The 16920-nt window shown below is 36.4% G+C and overlaps 2 protein-coding genes across 7 annotated transcripts in view; one reads left to right on the top strand and one right to left on the bottom strand.

Moving 5' to 3' along the window:
* The window catches only part of DYNLT2 (dynein light chain Tctex-type 2), a 5282-nt gene extending 4638 nt beyond the window's left edge, over positions 1-644 (bottom strand). Inside the window, exon 1 of one of the 2 annotated variants that reach the window (XM_088161471.1) lies at positions 482-642. In XM_088161471.1, coding sequence (XP_088017597.1) covers positions 482-517 — 36 coding nt within the window. In that variant the 5' untranslated portion in view covers positions 518-642. Of the gene's footprint in view, positions 1-481 lie in introns of both variants that reach the window. The other variant, XM_014875578.2, reaches the window with a different exon arrangement.
* ERMARD (ER membrane associated RNA degradation) overlaps positions 1-16287 on the top strand; it is a 23034-nt gene extending 6747 nt beyond the window's left edge. The window contains exons 1-18 of one of the 5 annotated variants that reach the window (XM_088161460.1): positions 644-785; positions 1840-2008; positions 3121-3260; positions 3752-3853; positions 5007-5096; positions 5526-5623; positions 5981-6117; positions 7406-7520; positions 8075-8177; positions 8655-8684; positions 9192-9259; positions 9819-9990; positions 10885-10968; positions 11732-11820; positions 12295-12423; positions 13914-14123; positions 15009-15122; positions 15676-16287. In XM_088161460.1, coding sequence (XP_088017586.1) covers positions 1840-2008; positions 3121-3260; positions 3752-3853; positions 5007-5096; positions 5526-5623; positions 5981-6117; positions 7406-7520; positions 8075-8177; positions 8655-8684; positions 9192-9259; positions 9819-9990; positions 10885-10968; positions 11732-11820; positions 12295-12423; positions 13914-14123; positions 15009-15122; positions 15676-15835 — 2010 coding nt within the window. In that variant the 5' untranslated portion in view covers positions 644-785 and the 3' untranslated portion in view covers positions 15836-16287. Of the gene's footprint in view, positions 1-643; positions 786-1839; positions 2009-2566; positions 2766-3120; positions 3261-3751; positions 3854-5006; positions 5097-5525; positions 5624-5980; positions 6118-7405; positions 7521-8074; positions 8178-8654; positions 8685-9191; positions 9260-9818; positions 9991-10884; positions 10969-11731; positions 11821-12294; positions 12424-13913; positions 14124-15008; positions 15123-15675 lie in introns of those variants that run through there. The other 4 variants (XM_088161462.1, XM_088161464.1, XM_088161461.1 and 1 more) reach the window with 4 other exon arrangements.
* The last annotated feature ends 633 nt before the right edge of the window (positions 16288-16920 follow it).

The raw sequence follows: 16920 nt of genomic DNA on the forward strand, positions 1-16920 counted from the left end.
GTTAGTTGTTAAAACAAACGAGAAACAGAATTGTTTATTCCTTCAGAAGAGGGCACAGCTTCTAGTTTAGAGCAGCACCCCGAGCTGGAGAGACTGCCCCACCGAAGGGAGGATCCCCCTTCTCTTTACCGTGGCAGCAGCTCGGCCTCCCCGTGCCCGAGCCAGCTCGGCAGCCGCAGGGCACGAGCGAACACTACACCCGACCAAGCCGAAAGAGCACGAGCTATCCCAAACCAAGAGGGAACAGCACTCCCGATACCATTTCCACAGGATCACACGCACCTTTTACCCCACATTCTCCACGTTCCATCCTTCCCTCCCAGCTGAAGCGCTGCAGGCCCGGACCGGCACCCCCGCCTCAGTCGGGCATCACACCCCCACGCCGTGCCGGGGCCTCTGTCCGCTGTCCCCGCTCCCGGGGGTGCCCCAACCCCCGCCAGCTCAGCCCCCCGGAGCCGCCCCTCGCCCTGGTGCCGCTCACCGTGTCTTTATCGGGGCGCTTCTTCGCTCCCTCCATGGCTGTGGCCCGGCGGCGTGCGGCGGCCCGGGCGCTGCCCGCGAGCCGGCCGTGACGCGGCGCGCGCGGGCGGCGGTAACGGAGGCGGCGGCGGCCATGGCGGGACCGGCGGGGCCAGGCCGGGGAAGGGCCGGTGCTGCGGCCTGCGGGCGGGGACGGGAGGGGAGGGGACAGCCCTGCCCTGCTTCTGCCAGCACAGTCCGGCTTAGTGACCTGCTCTCCCTGCGAAGGTCACCGCTCTGCCCCATGTCCGGCCCGTTTTACATTGGTAACAGTAATTACTATATGGCAGCAGGTTTACTATATGGTCGTGCAGGTTTAGCTCTGGCCTACTGTCCCTGATAGTGAAACAGTAAACGGGAAGGGGAAGAAGAGACACAAATTAAGATGGACTGAATGATATGTCATAGGAAAATTGTAGATTTTAAATGTTTTCTTTTTCTTTAAATAGCAGGTGGGTACTCCAGATGGCAGCTAATAGCGATTTCGATGGGAGCTGTTACCCTTGCTCAGTGCTGATAGCTATATAAATATTTCCTCTCTCCTTGAAGCCATGAATTCAGAAATTACATTTGTGAGGATCAATTCTGCCGCCTAATTAGGGACGAAAAAATGTTTTTAATTTAACTTCAATGGTGTAATTTTCATTATTATTAATTGTCGTATTTCATTATCAAACAATTTCTTGTCTGTCTGATTAATGAAGAAGTGTGACTTGTTTTTTACTAAATCAGAAGCATTTTCATCCTTGTTAACATGGGCAATTTTATCTGTGCAATTTTTTAAATTTATGTGTGTGCTTCTGAATCAGTCCATTTTTCTGTTTAGACGAATGTGGAAATAGCATGAATGTTTAAATTGCACTAACACTGCTACAAAATTCATGTGTTCTTCCCCTGCTCCCCTCCAAGGATCTTGCTGGTTGTAAGGACTGATGTTTTTAGTTTACTTGAAGTAGCATCAGTTCCTCTGCAAGCTCAGAGATTAGGCAGACCATTAATAGATAAAGTGGGATATTTTGCTTCAGTCTATCTTGTCATGGTTTCCGTAGCTATAACCATTCTGAAATACACCCTCCTGACCTTATGAAAACAGAGCAATGCTTTCCCTCCGTTTTACAAAGGTAGTTCTGGTTCAGACTTCCTTTCATTACCTGCCTAGATGAAACTTGCATTGCAAACCCAAACAGCTTGTTTACAGATGCCATATTACTGTCTGTGTAGCTGTGCTTATGGGTATGTTTTAATAATGTTTTTTGTTCTCATGTACTTTCTTGATACAAGGATTCTTTCTATGTGTGTGTGTGTTTGTGTTTGTCCTAGATGGCGTTGCCAGACTCGATCACTACTTGCCTTTCTCAACCTGTGCATTATGCGATTTGCAAACTTGGATTTGAGAAGAAAGACAACTATGATATTAATAATGTTTTATCTGGAAATGGGGAAGTATGTTGGCAAGCTGTTACAGAACATGTGTGTTACCTTGAATCAGGTTGGTGTTTACCTGCTGTAGTAGTGATGCATTTAAGACTGATGCAGAATTTCAGTACAGTTCATAACAATCCTAGCTGAGTTGTGACAGTTTGTTACAGGACTGCATTAGCTCTGCAGATTATCGTATGCAGAGTTCATATCTACAGAGAGCTTTACATTTTTCATCTGCATTTGGTATTTGGCTTTTGCTGGCTCCTAAGGTTTGTGTAATCTGTGCTACCTAAGTAGCTCCTACTTTGCCTTCATCTTGGTTCCCAGCTTAATGTCCCTGTAACATAAGGGGTTCAGTTCTGCTTCGCTCCAACCCCATCATTGCCTTGTTCTGTGTTCTTTATATTCCTTTTGCAGTAAATTTAAACGCCTTAGAATATCAATATTCCTACCGTTGCTTCTGTTTATGTTTCCCAGCTTTAGGTGGTACAGAAGTATGGTCTTGTTTCCCTTCTATGTGGAATAGTTTGTAGTTGTTTTTTAACCAAAACAAAGTATTTATGATGAATTAATTGAGTTTTAATTTACCAAACTGCATCATGCAAGCTCTGTTTTTAATTTCCAGGAGTGGTAAAAGTATCTTTCAGTAAGCCAGAAGAATTTTTTTTCTTATATTAAGTGTTCACGAAAAAGGAGCAGTGATACCACTCTGTACGGTACCATATCCATCTGCCTTCTTTAAAGGCTGTACGTGGTGCAATTTGACTCCTGCTGAGCCTGCACTAGCTTCCAGCTTGATATATGGAACTTCTATAGAAATTCTAGTAGGTTCTTCACATTTCAACAAAAGCAGAACATAATGATGCTATTCACTTCCATATTTTCTTGTGTTAAGTTTTTGTTGGGGTAGAATTTTTGGTTTGTTTTTTTTTTGTTTTATTCAGAGAAAGTGCTTGATCCTACCTGGTTTTGCATTACAGTTTTACTTTCCAATACCTTTTCTGTGTGGTGTTTTGGACAGTAAATTGTATTGTATTGATTGTGCTAAAATAGTCAGGATAAAATTGTCTGTGCTAAATATGTGCACAAACCGTATCAGGTTTTATCCCTAGTGAGTTTTAAAATAGTAGACCTTCAGGAAGGCTGGTATCCTAATAATCTTCGATTTTTCAATTTAAGATGAAAGTGTGGATTATATCAAAAGCATACGATCTTTAGGACCTGTCTGCGAATCTGTTAATTTGTACTTCAAATGTCTGAGCAAGGAGCAATTTGTAATTCAGTATGCATCGTGGTTCCACTGGACTAACTGCACAGAGGTATGGAAATTTCTGTTAACAGTTTGTATTTTGGCACCTGAACACTTTGTGGAAGTTTAATGTGAGAACACAAAAGAGATATCCATGAACCAAAATGCTTAGGATTTGTAACTAATTGTCCTTCTCTGATAGATGGTTGCTTGTTATTTTTCTGAGTTTATAATTAGATTTTGTATTGGACAGCATGAGGAACTTTGTGTCTGTTCTAACAGTTTGTAGGATTTTGTTTTTCTAATAATCTGTGCCTAATACCAAGTTTTACCTGGTAAAGTTATTATTGATTATTTTAAAGATGTAAGGCAGTAGATATCAAGAGGTACTCTGGGGAAATTTCTCTCAGGGCATCTACATTTTCTTTTCTTTGGCATGGTTTTCTTTCTACATTTGTATAGCAACTATGGAGGAATATTTAGGTTTCTATGTGCTTTTGGCAATGTGATCTTTCCTTTTGAATATTGAACACAGCATTCTTTCTCTCCCCCATCATGCAGGTATTTCTTGAAGTGTTTGATGTTTTACAATATACACAAACTACAGAAATTGCTCTTGGCTTAATGAAACTAACATCCTGCTTGGAGCGAGCCTTGGGTGACGTAAGTGCCAGCATGAGGAATCTATCTCAGATTTGGGCTTTATGAGATGGGAATGAGCTCTTGGATTTAATTGTGCATTGAAAAAAGTGATTTTACCCTGTACTGTAGTAGTACACTAATAGCCCACAGGGATTTTGAGTTGGACAGAGGTTCTTTCATGGATTCAGTTGTGCTAATGGAAACATATGTGCTTGTGCTTGTAGAGTTGCTTTGTGAGTACAGTTGCTAACAAACTTAATTAGGAAAGAGGAGTTTGATTAATCAGTGTGCATGTAGCAGGTCTTTCTTAGTTTGATTTATTTAACTGAAGTGGGGCAGCAAAGCTTCAACAGAAGATCTGATGGTGTATTAACTTCTGTGAGAGGTGGCATGCAGATGTAAAAAAGGGCTGCTGGGTAACTTCTTTTTTAGGGAGAAGGGAGAAATAGCTATTTAAACAGCTTTTGCTGCTGGGCTTTTACAGACATGTAAGTTAAAATGGCCGGTTGTTCAGTATCTATGAGGAGTTCTGGAGAAGGAAATGACAGAGAAAGAGCAATGGGCGAACTCACAAACCAGTTTGCCCAAGTGTGGGGTGTGGTAAATTCTGCAGTAAAACAAATCACCAAAGATTGGAAAAAATGTCAGGGAGAGTACAAATGGAAGGTGTGATAGCAGTTGAAACTTGAGATGCTAAGATTGTCTATCAAGGATAAAATCTAGTTTAACAGTCTGAATCAGAACCACTAGTCTCCTCCCTTTCACAGTTACAGACCCTATAAATTTCTATTGTAAGAACAAAATACACTGTCCTTGGTAGAGCTTATTCCCTTAATTACATGTTCTTGTTGTGCCTTATTGGTTTTAGTGGTATTTTTTGGAAGAGAAAAGCAGTATATATACAGACCCTGTGTGAAAAGGGGTGAAAGACCTAACTATGGTCACATTAAGTAAAATATCCACTCTTTCCTGATATGTTGTCTAAATTTTAATTTGTCATGAAATTACAGAATTTAAAGCCTTTTTAAAGATTTGGTAGGTTTTGTTTGAGTAGTGTTTTTTGCAATAATGAAAATTATTATTGGGTAAAATAGTCAAGGTATATGTTTGAAATACAAAGAAGGATACTAAATTATTTATCATCTGTTCTTCTCTGCTCGTTTTTTGATAATAGGTGTATTTACTTAAGGGCAATGATTGTCCTTTCCTTCTAAGAGACTTGCTTGCATCTGAGCAGCTTGCAGATGTCTTTGGACAAGCTGTAGTAAGTACATAGTTTTGAAATAAAGAATAACTACTGAGCTGGTTTTCTTCCTATCAAATGTACCTTATGTTAATTTGCATTAAATTACACTGAATTTATACTACAAGAAGTAAGAGCTAAATTTGATTTCATTTGTTTGCCTGTCATAACTGTTTGAGATGTCTAATAAGTAGTTTGATTCTTCCCATATTATATTCTATATCCTGTACAAATGAACTGAAAGAGTCTCCTTCAGAGAATAATGGGAATTTCAAATAATGAGTTTGTTACTTTGACAAGTGGTGGCCAGTCAGCTTGACAGCAGACATTGTAGTCTCTCAAAAACTTCTGAATTTTTCTGCCAGGGAAAGGTCATAAAAGTAAGAAGAGTAAGAAAGGCGAAAAAATAATAGATTTCTTCATGCAATAATTGCTTTGTTTATTGCTTAGATGAATGTACTGAGGGTATTCATTGGATCTCCACATGGTCTGAACCTTCGTAATGTTTTGTGGCACGGGTTTGCATCACCACAAGAAATTCCTGCCAAGTAAGTTGCCAGGAAAAAAACACTCTCCTTTTCTTACCAGTCAGACTTTGTGAGCTCTTGAAAAGTGGTTAGTAACCACTTACTTCTCTTATTGGAAAAAAAAAAATTCCTTGCTATTTCTGCTTCTTTTGTAAATGGATTTCCATAGAATACTTCAGCCATTACAAAAATGGCCAGTATTAGGTCCCAGCGGGTTTTGTACTATTACGGAAAACAAGAAAGTTTAACTATTTTTTAAGGCAGGGCTGTGAGGAGTAACTTGGAACAAAAGACAGAGGAATTAACTCACAAATGTTGATTATTTGCAAAAGATTTCTTTGTATAAGCTTTTCTAATATATTGTGGTATTCTCCCTAGATACTGTGCTATGCTGCTTTTGTTAACTGCAGGATTGGGTCAGTTGTTGCAGACTTATCTTCTGCAAACTAAGGGTGTTTTAGTGCATCGACCTTATGTGATCTTCATTAGCTTAGAGGAACTTGATGCATTTCCAGGCAAGTATTTAATCACTAGCAAGTTTTTTACTATCCTGTATTTGCTATTATTTCCTTGTCCAAAAGTGCTGTTGAAAAGAATGCATTTTCCAGAGTTCCAAGATTAAGTCTTACCTGTACACACCATCATTAGATGAACTAATCATGCTTATAGGGCAACTTCTTAATATGTAGACAGTTCACTGACTATTGAGTAAAAAAACTACTGCATTCTAAAATAATTATAACACATTGAAACATGAAATATGGCTGCTTCTAAAAGACTTTAACTGCATGTTATATTTTTTTGATTATGAGAATTAATTTCATGTAACAGTCATCTAGTTTGCCTTTATGAAATCTAACTTTTTTCAGAATCAATGAGCTCCAGCTGCAAGGGTTCCAGCAGGAGTGCCCTGAGTCTTACAGGGAAAGTAGTGTTGAAACAGAGTAAAAGATGGTAACACATCTCCACTACACTAAATGCTTTTCTCAGGGAAGGATTTGAAGTGTCAGATTAAAATCTTCTCCCTGTCCACAGACCTTGTTTGGTTTATTCCTACTGTTTTAAGACAATTACAACATATAGGAAATCTTAGTGTCAGTGGTGATGATGGTCAATTTGTCAATGGAACATCTGTCCAAGAAATCGAAACAGGGCTTTTGGGAACCAAATCGAGCTGATAATATTTCAATAATTATGTAGTATAAATCCTATAGGTGTTGATTGGCTTTGAAAAAACACCTACTGCAATCTAGTTACACTTATCATTTTAAGCTTTCTCTTGGATAAGACATTTATAATGTGAATTTATGTGTGGGTTTCATTACATGGTAGCATTGAAGTATGAAGTGTTAATGCATTATGCTGTATTTTCAACACAGAAAATGGATAAAATAGGAGCAATGTGCTCATGTTCAAATGTTCATACTACTGTACTGATTCTGGCTGAATAGAAATGATTCATTTTTATTATACTTGTTTAAAGGATCTGAAATAGGTAGAGAACTACTCAACAGAAGCTGGGTCCAGTTGCTATGCAGTCTTTCAATAAAAAGTAAACATTATTTTTTTAACTGGTTTTACTCTGTAATTTTATATTATCACCACTAATTCAATCTTACATATTTGAACTCTGATCTTAAATATGGCTACTGTTGTACTTGCATGGTTAAAATAAATTAGATAACTTTTAAAGCTCGCTTTGCAAATGTTGCAAAAATACTATATTTTCAGTGAAATATTTAAAATTCATTAGTAAAATATAGATTATATGTAATTTTTAAATGTTGGTTTTTTAACTTGCAGATCTTAATGATGAAATACTTTCCATAGCTGAAGAACTTGTAAAATTGTCCAGTTTTGTATTAAAAATAATGTTACCATTTTGGATCGCTGCTTTAACAGCTTTCAGGAATAGCAGGTAAGATATTTTAAAATTATTTTTTAAGAGAATCTAAAAAGAATTTATTCTGTGTTTTTATATCTGCATTTGCAGATTCCAAGGCTTCATACTAAATAACTTCGCAGCATATAGTTATGCTTTTTTATGGTGATCTCTTGGAAAGTTTGTTGAGTTATGGCTTTGTGTTGTGCCAGCTAAGATTATAAACTATATTTTGAAGCCCAAAAAGAGCTGTTGAAGATGTAGCAAAAAAGGAGAGAGTTTACAAAGCAAATGGAAATAAGTCTTCGTATGTTAAATCACATATATTTTGTATTTTTTTAAAAAAGTGTATTGTTTTGTTTTCCTCTCACATGCTCCATCTTTTTGTGTGTTATTTGCATCTCTGAGCTTGAATTCAGCGGTCCATTTCTGTTTGGCACAGGTGGTCAAATGTTTGTTTACAAAATGCATTACAAAGGAATTTGTAAGGGTTATTTGGCCTGAGACTGTAACTCTGAAACCATTTATATTTATAAGGAATTATATATATTTATATATCCACCCTTTGGATATCCTCATTACTTTTTCAGGTATGCTGACAGTGTGATTCTCTTACTTCCTCAGCTGGAAGTTGGCCTTAGATTACTCTTCACTACAACTAATAAATGTCCAAATCGATTGCTAACAGCAGAGGTAAAATTTTGTCTAAAGTCAATTATGATTTCGTGCTCACAATATTTTGCAAAATAGTTTTTCCAGAAGCATAGTGTCTATAACCATTTAAAGATTTACCCCACAAAATTTCAGTCAAGTTTGGAGCCTTATTTACAAATCTCCAGTGGAGATTCCTGAATTCCATTAGATTTTTTGAATGTCTGCCTCTGAAAAGGACTGAAAAAGTAGTGGAAGATAAATGTTCAGAAACAGTTGTTTGGGGTGAAAAGCAGAACATGATCTATTTGTTTTTAAAAGCTTAGCACAAATCCCAAAGTCCCTTTTTTCATTCATAAGGGGACTTAAGTCATAAGCATAAGCTTAAGTCATAGCATAAGTTTGTGCTATACATGCGCCTCTGATATCTCATGCAGATGAATAAAAAAGTTTTATATACATGCCTAGTTAATTGATTTTGTTTGAAAACCAAATAATATTATTTGTATTTTGTTCTAGTCTTCTGCGTTCTACACCACTTTTGATGAGGTACTGTGATTTTTTTTTAAAATATAAATCGGTGTCAGAATTTAAACCACTAATGTTTCCTATTACTGGATTTAAGGATGCACTTTCTTTTGTTGAATATGGCATTATTTATAACTTTTTTTCCAAATAAAAGAACAGCAAGCACTTCAAATTTGGTATACTCCAGAAAATATCAAAATTGATACAAATTGTAATGAGCAGACTGGGTTTTTTCTAAATATTTTTGTCTTGAAATTCATCACTCCGCAGAAATAAACATTCTGCTATTTTTCCTAGATTCAATTAGTCAAAATAAATACAAATAAATATTGCCAGCATAAATCCTAAGTTTTACAAACTGATTGGGTTATTTCAAGTTCTTTGTCAGTAATAATTAGGCATCTTGATTTTAAAGTGGCAGAAGCAATCACATCAGTTTATGAAAACTACTTTAGTTGGTGTTTCTTCATGATTATATAGTCTTCAATAATTTAATAAGTTTCTATTCAAATCTTTTTTTGTTTCCAGATGTTAGCAAAACATTTGGATAATGAAGAAGTCAACCAGCTACCTGTAGTTCTTGAGGAGCCTGCCATGGAAAGTGTTTTGAAAGTGTTCTAGATTTTTGTCACCATTGTCTTTTGTTTGTTTGTTTCACTTTATGATGTGCCTTATACTCACTTACTTCATATGAGCATGCCTCATACAGGGAAATTTCAAACTTATTTCTGAGTACTTTTAGGACACATCTTGCACTATCTGGGCAGATAGAACAAAAATGTGGCTCAAATTTACCAGAGCACATTCTGCATCTTACTACCCAAACAGATTTTGAGCAGGAAAAGTTTGGGTGCTCAGTTTAGAGGTTTTTTGAGAGTTAGCAGAGATCTGGGGTTACAGTGCTGTGCCAGAGGCATTGGGGCTGTGAAGAGCCTGGGACACAAAGCTGAAGGGAATCTGTTGTTAGCTGTCACAGTGTAGAATGTATGTTACAAGTACAGTTTGCACTGGGTTTTTTTCTGAATACCTGAACACCCCTATCCTATAGACATGATTGCACACTTGTCTTTCAGAGATATTCTATACACTGATATATTCAATCCTGTATGGGTACACATAGAATAGAATTCTATATAGTTGGTGTATGTTTCCACAGGACTTCCTTTGGGATTTCTTGAACCACCAGGAGGGCCCACGTATAAGAGATCGTTTAAGCCATGGAGAGATAAATCTAGCAACATTTCCCAGAGAAGTAGCTAATCAGATAATTGGATTTGCTATTACTATTCTCTGCAGATTCTCAGATGAGGATATGTATTCTTTTAAGGTAGGGACCAATATTTTGTTCTCCAAAGATTTTTTTTCAGTTATTTTGGATACGACTTTAGAGAGTTTTATGACTGAATCCTTCTTGGCAGCTGCTTTTTGTGCAAATGAAATATTGCTCCAAGTAAAAAATCATGAAGGTATGTTTTTGCCTAGTTTTGTAGTGAAGTAAGTATAGAAAGTTTTCCAAAATGTTATCCTTTCTTGCTGTACCTGAATTTGTTGGCTTAACCAGTCCTAATTCAAAAGGTTGATCGGTAAACTATAAGGATTCCACTTAATTTTGTCAAATTGTATTTATGAACTAGCCTGTTTATCTGCAGAATTGTCTGCAAGGTATGTGGAACATCTGTAGCTCACCCACTGAGGTATGTAGTGTGTAGTTATCGAGATTTTCTTTTCCTGAGACACTGTAAATAATAGTGCATTGCTAATGGAAGTGTTATTTGTCTCTGTACTTGCATTACGAATTTGCAAACAATTTTTGCCTAGCGCTATATTTCTCAACATTAGCAATTATTGTGTTTGCTCTCCCCAGTTTCCTGTTTATATTTGGAATTGTGTCTTTCAATATCACACAGCAACCTGTGAGATAAATCTCCCATTTATTAGTTGCAGGTCTTTTTTTGTTTCTCAAGATCTATTGTGTGCTGCTGCGTGAAGAGAATACTTGGTTACTTTTCTGTCAGCTGCTGTCAGATTTCATAGTTAAAAGATGTGAAATTAAGTTTTAACCACTCGCCGTGCTGATTGCTTCTTTCAGCCCTTAGACATTTGGGAGTGTTTATTGACATCAGTGCTATAGGTGTCATGCATAAAATGAAGTATAAGTCTAAGTCTGCATATGATTAGGGCAGAGAAACTGTTGTGTATTGTCTGTCATCTTGTAAATCAGGAACACATGGTCCTAAAACCACTGATGAACTGTGCAAGCTGCTACCGATCTCGATTTCATCCAATTTCCCGACTCAAGAAACAGGTAGGAACTTCCATCAGTGAAAGCATTGTGGTCCTTAAAATTGTGAATCGGCATAATTGCCTAGTTATTTTCTTCATGCTGTGATTGTCCTAAAAAAAAGTTCAAATCTTACTTTTTTTTGGTTTATTTATCAAAACCTGAAGGAAATCACAGTTGCAATTGATGCCTGTTAATGCAATTGATACCATTCTAGATCACTAAATAGCTTTATTCTTACCTGAGTGTTTGCTTTTCTGTAGTTTTCCTAATCTCCTTATGCTTTTTTATGTCAGGAACACTGCTAGGTCCTGTCTCCAGGAATCTTGGATTAGGTTGTTACTGAGTTTTTTACTGTATGAAGGCCAGCTGATTAAGATTCTGTCATGGTAGAAAAATCTGCTTTCTAATGTCATAGTAGTTCTCTGCCAATCAGCTTAATGAACTGCTTGAGGATATTTCTCTATTGATTAGAGATTGCAGTAGACATACTTCGTTCTTTTACTTTTCAACAGCATTCAAAAAGTGTGTTACAAAAGTAATATTTGGGATTTTTTTATATTAAAAACCCCATACAGTATTAAATTAGTTCATTCAGATAATGTTTTAGCATGGAAGTGTAAATCCAGACTTTTTGCCCTAACCTAAACCTTAACAAGTGAAGTTAGCTTACACAGTTATGACTAGTGAACAAATAACTTACTGCCTGTTCTGTTTTTTTTTCTCCTAAATGGGCCACTAAGAAGCATGTCAAAGTCTGTACTTTACAAAACATTTTTCATTATATGTTTTTGAGGTGCTGGAATGTATGAAGAGCATCCAGTTATGGCCTGAATTGCCAATAGTGCCTGAGGAGCAAGTAGAAAAAATTGAACGGTATGTATGTGCTTATAAGATCACCAGATATAAAACAGCAAATAATTCCTTGTTCTGAAAAGGACTTGGTAACCAGTGGGAAGCTTTATATGAGATATTAGCTAGAAAAAGAATTGTTATTTGTAAAGGAAGAAGTCATTAATAATATCACTGGAAGATATTGTACTTGTTTAGAGCTGAGAGAAGAAAATTTAATGCATCTCTCATATAATCAGTATACTGTAGGCTTTTTACAAGTGGAGAATTAAGAGGGGTTCTGAAGATTGCTGACACTGAAAAAAGGTTGCTTTAGCTGGAGAAAGAAAATCATGCTTGTAAGGTAGAGGGGAAAGAAATTATATTAGAGTGTTAGAGTGGACACTGAATACACTGCTATCCAAAAAAGTCTGCATCTTCATCTATGCCATTTAAGAAATAATGAGTACTAAACAATTTTATAATCTCAAATCTTTTTTTTTCTCTTTTGTTTTTAAGGTTGGAAGCAAATGCTGAAGCTGATACTTTAATTTTGATGATATCTGAAATTATATCTCAGTTGCAGCATTATATGCCCCAGAATTTCTGCAGTTCAGATGATCCTATCAATAGTGTCCTAACAGAGAGGTGAGTTTGATGCCCTCCTGGTTCGTGCTGTCAGCTTCTACTTGCAGCCCAATGTAAGAACTCTCAAACCTAAGTTTTCCTGTCCGTGTTTGCAGAGAAATGCTTGAAATGTTGTATGCACTTTTGTAATGTTGTTGCTGATTTAATCTGAAAATTTTAGGATTGCAGCTGAACATTATCTTCAAAATAAGGATAAGACATTGTACATTTTGGAATTACAGTAGAGATTTTACTTGGAAATTAGCCTGAAAAAGTAACTTTTATTTTTTTCTCAGACCACGAAAGCAAAATATTTTAAATATTTGTGTACTTACTAGATTAGGTTGTCCCTAGTCTGGTTTGTAGTAAAACTTATTCAGAAAATTATTTTAATGTGCTTGGTGTCACAGGCATTCAAAATGTGTGTGGCATTCAAAATGGCAATATACTGCTATGTAATTCTATTCTTCCTGCTTTAATATCAAGATTCAGAAAGAGACAATATCTTGTTATACTTGGTGTCAGACTTGGAGGTATGTTAGTTCCAATTATGTCTGACTAGGTATTATGATCAAAATAATTTGACTTTTAATTGCCACTCTTAGAGCAGCCGTAAGAGTCCCACGACTGAATGAATATATTGGAACAGAACACTGCTAATCAAACTATTAGGCGTGGGCAGCATAGAGAAAAGAGGATTCTACCTGTTGCTTTACTTATGTAACATGTGGGTCTCCTGCTTCCTACCCACAAATCTGCAAATTTATCATCTGGAAGAAAGAAACCAAATTATTGATGTGTTAAACCTTATTCTTAGAGTTTTCCGCTTTTATCATTTGAAATCATTCGTATTTTGCTATCTCAGGGATAAACTGAGCATGAGGGAGATTAAGAAACACTTCTGTAAGAGCAGAGTGTTTAAAGTGATGTGTGACACATTAGTGTGGCAGATATGACAGCAGGAAGATATTTGTGTGCTTTAACAAAGCATGAGCTGGTGTGGTGTTGATTTAAAAAATGGCCTCACCACCTGCATTTTATGCAATGTTAAGTCTGCTTCTTATTCTGCCCAGAAGAAAGACCACACACTAATGGTAGTACTAATTAATAGCATTTGTTTCACTGAGTTTTATTATGGTGGATGTTAATTCATTGTGAGTTGAGCTATGGTGGGAGGCTTCAACCACAGCCCTGCTGTGATTTGATGTGTTCAGTGTATAATTTCAGCCAGGCAGTTTTGTTTATTGTGGTTGTGTTTCTTTGATCTGAAATGGGAAACATATTCATCATAATCACTTTCGCATTTATATTCAATAAAGTGATAGAAAACACAATCACTACTCCTGATACACAGATCTTTGCTTTCTTTCAGTCATGAGGTAAGGGCAGTTTGTTTCCAGGCTTCCTGAATTAAAACATCATGAGTCAAACCTCACCTTAATATGAAATGTATCCTATGTTAAATTCAGCTAACAAAAGATTGACGTTAAAAATCCCTTGCTGTTTTGGAGGCTGCTGGTGGAACTCTGTGATACACGCATTTGCACGCTGTATTCCCCGCGACCTGTCCTGGAAGCAGTGGCGGTGCTCCGCAGAATAAGCGCGCAGTGCCATCAAGTGTCCCAGCAGGTTATTGCGGGCGCTGGGCTGAGATACACGCAGTGGGTCAACAAGACTCTGCGTTCTCGCCAGAGGCACAACTATCGGCGGATGCTGAACAGGTTGGCTGCTGGTTTTGCTTTACTCTGTGGTTAGGTTTATGAGAGAATGGCTGCACGCTGCTGTTGCTGCCTTTCAGTGGCTTCACTTGGAAGTTTAAAGTCAACAGCACGTGTTCTTGTTGATCATTTCGGTCAAGTGTCAACCAGGCTTCTTTTAAATAGCAATATTGAAATAACAAGAAAATCTCAAATTGGAGAATAATTTAAAGGGCATTGCTAGATTATGTCACTGTAAATTACAATATTCCAAATTAAGTATTACTTGAATGTTAGATTGTTATATTTTTTTTAAATTTCTGGCTTTTCCTATTTAGGTATATAAATGCCATTCAGGTTTATCTGACTGTAGTAGTTTTAACTGATTTGAAGGTTTTATCCATTTTAGTTTACTGCTTTTTATCATTACACCTGAATCAATCTCCTTATAGATAGATTTTAATATTCCATTAATTTTTTCCTAATCATAGGGGCATTCCAGAATTTTATAAATATTGTGTTACTGGCAAGGTTATGTTCCTGAAATTGTTAACCATATTATTTAAGAGACATAGCTTAAACTGACAACTGATGATAGACATTTGTGATTCAGTTCAACTGTAGTTTATTATCTATGGATTAATGGGAACTTGAGAGTTTTTCTTTGGAATCTCAGATATTTGCCTTCTTTTCCTCCCCCGTTTTCAGTTTATAATCTCTGTTTACTTTTCTGGGATTTGCACTGCTTTTTGCTGAAGGACATTTCATAGTCTTTTTTGTCCCCTGACTTTGCAATGTCCAGCAATTTAGAGTGGTGCGGAAGTCTTAATATATTTTTATTTAATACTAATAATTTCCTTTTAATTTGGTTTTACTTTGTTTATTTAAGTATTTTTATTTTATTTCTAGCATTAAATTTTTGTCTCCAGTATTGCGGCTCATCTTACTATTGATTACTCTGGAACTAGTCAGTGTTCATTCAGTTTGTAAGAAGAATCCTTTTGATTATCAGCAGTATCTAAAGTGAGTACATAAATTTACTTCATGAAAATAGGAATTGCCCCAGAATTCCTTTTTGATCTGTACTGTAGAGATTTTTTATCATTATGGCCATAATTTTATCTTGGACAGTGTTCACTCAGGAGCTAAAATAACTTTGTTGAAGTGTAGATAGGGAATGTTAATACATACAAGTTGCATTTAATATGTTGTTGACTTTACTCCTTGTATGTTAATTAACAGCTGGTTGGATATCACATACATTGCAAAACATTTGACCAAGAAAGCAAAGGAAGCCATTTGGGGAAAACTCTTATCACACATTTGGTCACTGTATTCTTTCTATGGTGGTGTTAATTGCAGTTCTGAAGATCTTCCCATCTTACTGTGAGAGGGATGGAGTGGTTCTCCAAAAGTAGAGCAAACCTTAATGTATTGTTCATCCAATCCTCCTGAGGGAGATTTGGAAACTTGAAGATGCTTGAAGTCAGGCATTGCAATATTCTTCTCTTTTTTTTTTTTTTTTCCTTCTTTTTAGATCCTTAAAAGAGTTTTTCTCTAATGTCATTTCTCGTAGGTTTTTGAAGTCAGTCTTGCAGTACACTGAGAACTTGGTGACATATACAAGCCCTGAGAAAAACAAGTGGGATGAAACCATGGAACTTACAAAGAAGACTTTGATAAAAATAAGGAAAATCAGTGACAGAAAGCTAATGTTAATGCATCTAGCTACGTGAACTAAATGGGCTTATGATTGGATATTGTTATATCTAAACAGTTACAGCGACCTCATATTTGATAAATCTAATTCAAAGACAAACTTCATAAGTCATTATCAAATTTTGGATGCAAAATTTACTCCTTTTATCAGAAGGTTGCTGCTGATACTGGAGATGAATGATCAAGCTTCCAGAGAATGGGTTATTTGTCAAATCCACTGAAAAAGTTTTACTGTAAACTAAATCAGGATGATACAAATTCTACTATAAATATATCTTGTGTTTTGTACATTGATTTTTTAATATTTTTTTCATTTCCTACTGTACTGAAAAATACCTCAAAAAATGTGAATAAAAGCTCTGGAAATTTTAAAATCAAAAAAGTAATTTTTTACTTTGGAAGATATCAGCTGTTATGTCAGAGACTGTGATCAACTGGTTAAGAAATGAAGAACTTTCAACTTAAAATAGTGCTCATTGGCACCTGTGGTTGTTGTTAGTTGTAAACAGTCTGATCTTGCTCTGAATTCTGAGGCAGAGCTGGTAACACAGTAACCAGTTGTTTATAGATGAGGATTTAAAGGAGACAGGATGGATATTTCTGCAGAAGAATGCTTCTGCACAGTATGTGTTTGTTTTGTTTCATTTCATCTGCTCATTCCAATACATATTTAGTTAAATTCTTACAGTATGAATATGAACATGCATATGCATGTGCTTACAGACATGAATTCACTGTGGTTTAGAAAGTTATCCTCTTATTACACACAATATTAATTTGAATATTTTAGTTTTTCAAAATAATTTTACCCCTTTTTCATCACTGAAGAGTAGAACTTCAAAGGAATGCATGGGTTGAAGAACAGATTTACAGAAGACCACCAGTGTCTCTGCCTTTGCTTTCTCCTATGGAGAGCAAAACCAGAGGGTAATTTCTGGAGAATGTTTGGCTCTACAAGGGATTACATTTTAATAAGCTTCTTTGCAATGTTTCTTGACTGCAAATCACAGCTAGAGTATTACTAGTTTGGTTTATTCAGTGTGGGGGATGGATATAAACTAAGATCATATTACTTCCTTTGTGCTATTCTTGAAATATATTG

Source organism: Sturnus vulgaris, chromosome 3 (genome assembly GCF_052056855.1).
Source record: "Sturnus vulgaris isolate bStuVul1 chromosome 3, bStuVul1.hap1, whole genome shotgun sequence".
NCBI lineage: Eukaryota > Metazoa > Chordata > Aves > Passeriformes > Sturnidae > Sturnus > Sturnus vulgaris.